Raw genomic sequence first — 8,982 nt, forward strand, 5'->3', positions numbered from 1 at the left:
CCATTAAAGGTTACTTTGATATAAAACTGCTATTTTCCTTGAGAACCTGAAGACAGCATTGGTTAAAGACTCAGAAGACCTGTCTCCATCACCTTCCCATTCATTTCCATCTATACTATTTATTCCAGTATGAACAGCAAAGACAGCAAAACAGAAACGTCTCCAGTTGTCTTGCAGGTTTGAACTCGGTGTGACTTGGCGATTGCTGCCATCTAGTGGTGACATCTTTAAATTGCACATAAATCAGAGGCTTCTTTTGCTCGGCCATGCTTTCACTGATTGCTTCTCCCTGCATGTCTTCCTGCACCTAAACGAGCGTCTCCCAGACTGCCTTTTAGGAACATGGCTTCGATAAAAGAAAGAGCTGCGGCGTTGAACCTTGCAGAGAAACTGTGTGTGCGTCCCCAAGGTGAGTTAATTAACTCGTTGCATTGCAGCGAGCTGGTGTTTGTTGATTTCTGCAGCTCTGGGAGGCCCGAGTCATTTTGTTGGTATTCTGAGTAAAGAAAGCAAAGTAAAAGCACTAAAATGTTCCTTAAAGTTGTCCAATCTTTATGTTTAAAATCAACAAATTCCCTGTTTTTGCTCCAAAATCCTCACTGTCTCATCAGTCAACATGTTGTATGTTTATTTGCACCCAGCTCCTGGAGTGGCCACCAAGCCGGTCCAGTCCTCCTCCATGTGGAGCGGCCTCATCTTCCACCTCAGGTCCAATGTGACGGTGAAGCGCAGACGGGTCCACCTGAAGTCCCACGGTGACTGTTTCCTCGGCTCGGAGGCCGTGGATGTAGTGGCAGAGCACATTGCTCACATCAAGGGCTTTGAGGGTATGTGTGTGCTGGACTTCTTTGTTCATATACACCAAAAAGCCATAACATTATGATGGACTGGTTGGCATCCCTGCTGAAGTGGATAACACTGATCATCTGGTTATCTTGATGTTAGAAGCAGGAAAAATGGACAAGTTAAAGGATTTGAGAGACTATGATAAGGTCAGAACAGCAATGACTAGGTTGGGTCAGGGCTTCTACAAAACTGCAGCTCTTGTGGGTTGTTCCTATCAAATGTGTGTGTGTCCAAGGAAGTTTTGTTTGGAGCTGTGTAGCTACAGACCAGTCAGGGTGTCCATGCTGACCCCTGACCTCTGATGAAAGCTCCTGCAGTGGACATGTGAGCATCAGAACTGGACACACGGAGCAGTGGAACGAGGTGGTCTGGTCTGATGAATCACATTTTCTTTCATAACACATGGATAGACGGGTGCATGTGCGGCGCTATGTGGGGAAGATATGGCACCAGGATGCAGCAGACTCCATCTTGCTGTTGCCATGGGGTCTGCAACGATGTTCTGGTGTTGGAGCCAGGACCCAGGATTCCCAGAAGAGCATGAAATCATCCCATCATAATGAGATCATCAGTGTTATTCACTTCACAGATTGGTGGGTTTTAATGTTGCAGCTGATATCGGACTGCTGATTCTGATTAAAGGTGCTGACGTGTCTCGGGACAGAGTGGTGTGTGTCTGCCAGGCTCTGCTGGAGTGCAACGTGTTCGAGGCCGTGGGAACCAAAGTGTTTGGGAAAGACAAGAAGCCGGATGTGTTTCAGGACAGCAGGAGTTCTCTGTACAGGTAAGACGTCTGCGGACACATAGCCAGGAGTCTACATTTTACTGAACTTAATGATTTTTTTTGGCTCAAATTAACAAAATATTGACTGGAAGAAAATAACATTAAATCTAATTTTGTGATACTGAACACCAGACTCAGCCAAGACTTTAGCTAACCCTGTAGCCCTTATACTAAATGATGATTAGCCTGAATCATCACCATTTTCGCCCTCAGGTTTGTAGACACGTGCAATCCTTCTGTTGATGAGTTGGAAAGAGGGCTGCTTGTAAATGGGATCCAAAAACTCTTCTGCAGCGCTCCTCCAGACAGGTATCATATTTAAATCATTCCATATTTATTAGTTTATGTTGACATATGCAATGCAACGCACTACAGCAAACAAGAGTTAACCACCTGACACACACAGTGCCAGTAAAAGATGATAAAGACTGAATATGTTGCAGGATTTGTTTTTATTGAATTGCATTGATTGTGCAAATGTCTGATCATGGTATATCTAAAATAATGCTACTGTTCTATCATAGTAGCTCTAAATGTTTTGATTTTCTCTTGAATGAAATACTTGACATGTCAAAGCAGTGTCTAAGTGCTTCATATTATACATAATCATTTGTCCTGATCTGTACCATAATCAGTAAAAAGCTTCGTCGGTACGAGTGCTCGGTCTGTTTTGCATTTCAGACAGGAAGAGCTTGAGACGTCCACCCCTGTCAAACTCACCGAGATGTCCTTAAAGGCCAGTCAACCGGAGACTCGGGTCGCTGCTAGTCTGTCACTGGAGCCTGTGGTGGTGGACTATCTGAGTCTGAGTCCCAGCAGAGTGCAGACCGACTCGGTTTTACCACAATCATGTAAGCAAGTGATCATAAGTCCTGCAACGATGCGTAATCGGTCACGTTGATTTGTGTGGAATACCTGGACACACCAGATTTTGGCAACTCAAAAATACGGCCACAACATTATGACCCCTGACAGGAGAAGTGAATAACATCGACCATCTTGTGACAATTCAGTGTTCTGCTGGGAAACTTCTGGACCTGGCATTCATTGGTGTGGATGTTACTTAGACATGTAGCACCCACCTAGACCAGACCAGACAGTTGTTTTTTTAAGACACTTCTGGTCATATCCCAGCATGCAGTGGGCAAAAGACGGCAAGGAACACTGGGAAGGTTGCAAGTGCAACAAGACTACCAACAACATTTTGAAACTGCTTTATTACTGTTATTGGAAGTGCATACATTATTTTTCCCATTGTTTTGGTAACAAAATGCACAAGTGAATCTTTCCTTACTCTGCTCCACAGTGGTGGATGAGGTGTGGCAGGAGCAGACCCTGCTCAGGCTGTTAAACCTGGTGGAGCTCCCCCTGCTGGAAGGAGTGCTTCAGTGCAGCCACAAGAGTCCATCCTCTCCACCTCCGTCTCCGTCCAACCTGCTGCCTCAGAGTAAGCCAGACCTGATCTACAGCAGCAACCGCCTGGACAGACAGATCCTCAAGGCCTTCAGGGACTCTCAGTATGTTTGAAAATCATTTGATATATATTCGAATATACCACAACCATATAACTTTGTTTACGTGAAGTGAATTATACACTGATGACGATGGAACGCCTTGTGTGAAAGCCAAGGGCTAGGAGGTGTTCCTTGCATCCTGGTGACATGTGTTCCTCAGCTAACCGACGTATAGGCTCCTGGCCATCCACGAGATGTTGAAGGAAACATGATCCGTCAAACAAAGCCAACATTTTTCTTTGCTTCATGGTCCAGTTCTGTAGAACTTGCTGCCCAAGTACTGTCCCATTTCAAAGTACACATCTGACCGAGTTTAATCCAAATACCTGGATGTGTTCTTGCCCCAGCCGTTTTATGGAGGACGCATTGGGACAAGTTACATCGCATTGTTGAACTTATCCAATGATAAATGCTCCTAGACGGACTGCTAACAGCTTGTGAAGTCACCCACTTAAAGTCACTTAAAGTAACCATGCCCTTAATGATGCATAACTATATTAAGCCTTGACATAATTTGAATATACTCCTTATCCCTCAGGGAAGACGAGTGGCTCTGTGCAGCCCTGGATTGTTTGGACTTCCTCCCCGACCAGCCAGTCGTGGAGTTGAGCAGGGAGCTTCCTCAGTGTTTCCCTCAACACAAAGAGACCCAAGAACCGGCCGGTAGCAGCGTCCAAGAGGGAGGCAAGTGTCTGGTGTTACATTAATGCCACTACTTCTTCTAAAATGCAATGTATATTTATACTTTCTACTCAAGCCTACTCTAAATTAGCTTTCAGTGCAGTCACACTGGTACTACAATGCCATATCTCAATCTGTGTCCTCTCCAGGTCAAAGCAGCGATGACCAGACTCGTCCCTCCCAGACTGGCTTGGCCCAGTGTAAGCTGCTGCTGTACGGGACTCTGGTCAAACACTACAGCAACACTAACAGGTCGCCGCTGCTGCCTCAGCACATGACGGACATCTACACAGCCATCACCGACCTGCTGAGTAAGAACCCAGACTGTGGGCCAGACACTGGGCCCCGTTGAGACCTTGCATGAACATCTGTCCTGGGGAATCCAGTTGTTACTGTCCTGCTTAAAGTGCAGGTGTGAACGCACCCAGGACGCATTGAGGACTCATTTGAGCGATTAGACCACATTTGGGCCGCTGTCGCTATTATAATCACTGGAAAAGGAGATTAGGTATGCGCCCCAAATGATGTCGGTGTTTAAGAGTGCAAAACTGAGATCAGATCTAAAGTGACGGCTGGGGACGCATTTCAATGCCAGGTGTCAACACCGGTACTTAAAGCTGGCCAGTTGCAATGGGTTTGCCCAGGTTGGATGTTAATGCGAGGTCTAAACAGGATCACTGTGTTGTTGCTTATTTACGTATACTTACATACAGTACATTTGTATTTCCTCCCCTCTCACCTTTTCAGCCAACGCCAAGTTGGGTAAGGCTCTCGAGGCTCTGCAGCTGTGTCTGAAGCTGCTGCCGCTCAGCTGCAGAGATGAGCTGCGCCGACTACTGACGTTCATGTCTCTGGCGGCGGATCCGCAAGGGATTAAAGTGGACAAGGAGGTGAGAGCTGGTGACTCTCGCTGGACTCAGATTATAGGAGTATTAAGATGATTTATTTCCAGAATCAACCTTCCTAATGGTCAGTGGAGAAACCCAGTCAAGACCATGGTCCCTATTGAGTTCAGACCTCCTATTTCCCTTTCTTCTTCTTCTTCCATTCTCCTACTTCTTCTTTTTCTTCTCCTTGTTTCTCCTTCTACTTTTTCTCCTACTTCTACTTCTTCTATTTCTTCTTATTCTTCCACCTTTTTTCTCGTCCTTTTTCTTCTCCTCCTTCTTTCTCTTCTCATTCTCTTTTATCTTCTCCTTCTCTTTCTTCTCATTCTTTCTCCTTCCACGTCTCCTTTTTCTCCTACTTCTTATTTTCTTTTCCTTCTTCTCCTTCTCCTCATCCTCCTCCTCCTTCTCCTTCTTCTTCTCCTACTCCTCCTTCTTTCTTCTTTCTCCATCATCTCTTCCTCCTTCTCCTCCACCTTCTTCTCCTTATTCTCTTGCTTCTCTTTCTTCTTTCACCTTCGTCTCTTCCTCCTCTTCTCCTCCTCCTCCTCCTCCTCCTCCTCCTCCTCCTTCTTCTCTTCCTCTTCATTCTTCTCATTCTCCTACTTCTCTTTCTTCTCTTTCTTCTCTTTCTCCTTCTCATTCTCCTCCTTCTCCTAATTATCCTTCTTCTCGTTCTTCTTCTTCATCTGGTTTGTCAGTTGACAAACTGTGGATCAGGCCAGTTTGAGCTCACCATCCATCTCACACTGGACAATGCATTTTTATCTAATAGAGTAAAAAGATTTTTTCACAATATATAAAGTTATCTCTGGTCCAGAACCTTTTTTTTTTTTTCTTCTTCTGTTATTTGTCATTAAACATGTTCCATCATGTCTGCAGGTGGAGAACAGACTGGCAGTGAAGAGGTCTTTCTCCAGGGCCATCCTTCACAGCAGGGCTATCTCAAAGGAGAAGGAGGATCTTATGGTGGTTTTTATGCTTAGCAACATAAAAGAAATCTTTAAGGTAATGGAACAGGACCGGTCTATTCTGTGCAACTTTATTTCTTGACTAATAAAATGACCAAACCTGAAATGGCTGTAAATTTTAGACTCTATTATGGATCAGTCTCCAAACACCAATCTGGATAGTACATTTCCCATAATGCAGCATATCTCATTTTCATCAGAATCTTCCACCATGATAAACGTCACAGCCCCGGTATTAGACATGGTATTCTGTTATTAATTTATCGTAGTAAGCCAAGTTGACCCACACATGACCAGGGCCGTATGGAGTTCCTTGTAAAATCGACTAAATAGAGATTCAATTAATGCTGTTTAATCTGCACCTCAGATCATGAAACCTTCCTCAGATGGTTAACAGATCACCTGGATAATTGATCAGAAGTTCAGCCCAGGGTTTTCTATTGAGGCCGATTTTAAAAGTACTTCAGGTCCAATTCTAGTTTAGTGAAAGGGGTAAGGTCCTTAAAACACCACCAAGACGTCTTTATTCTGTGCTCCAGATACCGGGGGCTCTGCACAAAGGAGTGAGTGACAAGCTGGCGGGCCTCGTACAAGGGAAACAACCTGATGTGACAGGTAAATGACCGCTGACGAGCGCTAACCCAGCACCAGCGTCCACGACTCATCACAGATAAAACCCAAATGCTAGAAACTCGACAGAAATGCTACCAACTCACAGGTTTTTAGCTCTCAGAAAAATCTGTTAAAAAAAATAAAATAAATAAATGAATAAAATGGAGACGGCTCTGACCTTTTACTGAGTCTATGATCCACCTCTACACACTCTCCGTTGATGGTTATGGAATTTGTCACGGTCACTATTCCACGCAAATCAGTTAATGCAGCTTTATTGTCTTGTTTTTCCTCTCCTGTCTTTTAAGGCTCCACGTTCTGTCAGCAGCTCCCCAGCAGGACGTACGCTAACTCGACAAAGAAGAACACCAACCAGGAACTGTGGACCCTCCTAAGCAGCATCCACGAGGACGCCAAGAAATCCGACAAGGAGAAGAAGCGTCTCCTGAGGCAGTTTTACCAAGCCCACCCAGAGATATTTAACCAGTACTTTGGTGACTCTGCTGTTAGCGTGCTGTAGATTTTGATTGAACTCAAAAGACATATTTGAGGCTAACAAGTAAATCAGGTATGTAAATATATGATGATATACCTGTTTGTGCATTTCTGTGTATATTTACTTTATATTACAAGACAATTAAAATAAACAGTTAATATGCACTCAGATGTGTCTCTGTCAAATGTACACTGTTTCGTGGATTAAGCCAAAAAATTGTTGGTACCCAACTTCTCAAATGTGAATATTTGCTAGGAGACAGTCTTGCACATAAATATCTGAGGTTTGTCGTACTATTGAATTGGATTGACAGAAATATTTTTAATTCAGTCCAGTTTAACAGCACCACAAACTACCTCCTTCAAAAATGATCGTACAGATGAATTACCACCTTTCTTGCTGTTTTGACATTAACTAAACGTTATAACTGCACATTTAGTTGCAGGACTGTTATATATCTATATATATATATATATATATATAGATATATAAATTAGATAATAGAAAGCATTCATTTTCACTCGCGTACCTAATATTTTGGCGAGTGGCCTTCTATTAATAATAGAATGATTTAAAAAAAAAAAAAACTTCAGAATACACTATATTACCAAAAGTATTCGCTCACCCATTCAAATGATCAGAATCAGGTGTTCTAATCACTTGGCCTGGCCCCAGGTGTATAAATTCAAGCACTCAGGCATGCAGACTGTGAAACAAGACATTTGTGAAAGAATGGGCCGCTCTCAGGAGCTCAGTGAATTCCAGCGTGGAACTGTCATAGGATGCCACTTGTGCAACAAATCCAGTCGTGAAATTTCCTCGCTCCTAAATATTCCACAGTCAACTGTCAGCTCTATTATAACAAAATGGAAGCGTTTGGGAAAAACAGCAACTCAGCCACGAAGTGGTAGGCCACGTAAAGTGACGGAGAGGGGTCAGCGGATGCTGAAGCGCATAGTGCAAAGAGGTCGCCGACTTTCTGCACAGTCAATTGCTACAGAGCTACAAACTTCATGTGACCTTCAGATTAGCCCAAGTACAGTACGCAGAGAGCTTCATGGAATGGGTTTCCATGGCCGAGCAGCTGCAGCCAAGCCACACATCACCAAGTGCAATGCAAGGCGTCGGATGCAATGGTGTAAAGCACGCCGCCACTGGCCTCTAGAGCAGTGGAGACGCGTTCTCTGGAGTGATGAATCACGCTTTTCCATCTGGCAATCTGATGGACGAGTCTGGGTTTGGAGGTTGCCAGGAGAACGGTACATTTCAGATTGCATTGTGCCAACTGTGAAATTTGGTGGAGGAGGAATTATGGTATGGGGTTGTTTTTCAGGAGCTGGGCTTGGCCCCTTAGTTCCAGTGAAAGGAACATTGAATGCTTCAGGATACCAAAACATTTTGGACAATTCCATGCTCCCAGCCTTGTGGGAACAGTTTGGAGCGGGCCCCTTCCTCTTCCAACATGACTGTGCACCAGTGCACAAAGCAAGGTCCATAAAGACGTGGATGACAGAGTCTGGTGTGGATGAACTTGACTGGCCTGCACAGAGTCCTGACCTGAACCCGATAGAACACCTTTGGGATGAATTAGAGCGGAGACTGAGAGCCAGGCCTTCTCGACCAACATCAGTGTGTGACCTCACCAATGCGCTTTTGGAAGAATGGTCAAAAATTCCTATAAACACTCTCCTCAACCTTGTGGACAGTCTTCCCAGAAGAGTTGAAGCTGTAATAGCTGCAAAAGGTGGACCGACATCATATTGAATTCTATGAGTTGGGAATGGGATGGCACTTCAGTTCATAGAATGAGTAAAGGCAGGTGAGCGAATACTTTTGGTAATATAGTGTATATACAGCAATAAAAATAGAAAGTTCAGAGCATTATAAGTGCTAAGTGAGAAAATTATGAATAAAAATATCTAAAAAATATATGAAATGTCACCATGAAACTTCCAAAGTTGATTATTTACCTTATTTTCTTTGTATATTATATATTTAAATATGCAAATGAAGCATGCTCTAATTAAATATCCTGTAATTTGCATATATTTCCAATAAATAAGCACTTTAATGTGTATATTTTACACTTTTTAATTTTAGCTCATTATTGATTAAAGCGGTTAACGAGGCTAAAGTTGATTTATATCTTGTCTATATTATAAAGATGGGCGTGCGTGCTTACGTAAAGGAG

General features: G+C 43.6%; 1 protein-coding gene across 2 annotated transcripts; it reads left to right on the forward strand.

Annotated features, from left to right (window-relative positions):
- The first annotated feature begins 319 nt into the window (after positions 1-319).
- LOC311496065 (DEP domain-containing protein 7-like) lies at positions 320-7,062 on the forward strand. Of its 2 annotated transcripts, XM_084555804.1 has the most exons (12): positions 328-409; positions 642-827; positions 1,489-1,630; positions 1,844-1,939; positions 2,312-2,481; positions 2,937-3,147; positions 3,683-3,828; positions 3,975-4,136; positions 4,573-4,715; positions 5,595-5,720; positions 6,223-6,298; positions 6,604-7,052. In XM_084555804.1, exons 1-12 carry the CDS (start codon positions 343-345, stop codon positions 6,813-6,815), a joined length of 1,737 nt encoding a protein of 578 aa, XP_084411930.1. In that variant the 5' UTR covers positions 328-342; the 3' UTR covers positions 6,816-7,052. The 2 variants fall into 2 exon arrangements, with proteins under 2 accessions (XP_084411931.1, XP_084411930.1); XM_084555805.1 differs by lacking the exon at positions 6,223-6,298 and having other exon boundaries at positions 320-409; positions 6,604-7,062.
- Positions 7,063-8,982: the final 1,920 nt, after the last annotated feature.

Source organism: Chelon labrosus, assembly GCF_963514085.1.
Source record: "Chelon labrosus genome assembly, chromosome: 11".
NCBI lineage: Eukaryota > Metazoa > Chordata > Actinopteri > Mugiliformes > Mugilidae > Chelon > Chelon labrosus.

What these genes read in the sequence shown, in the direction of transcription:
- LOC311496065 (XM_084555804.1), top strand. Translation starts at nt 343, where the DNA reads ATGGCTTCGATAAAAGAAAGAGCTGCGGCGTTGAACCTTGCAGAGAAA. An exon ending in CTCGGTTTTACCACAATCAT is followed by an intron (nt 2,482 to 2,936) that starts GTAAGCAAGTGA and finishes TCTGCTCCACAG; the next exon opens with TGGTGGATGAGGTGTGGCAG. An exon ending in AGCCATCACCGACCTGCTGA is followed by an intron (nt 4,137 to 4,572) that starts GTAAGAACCCAG and finishes TCACCTTTTCAG; the next exon opens with CCAACGCCAAGTTGGGTAAG.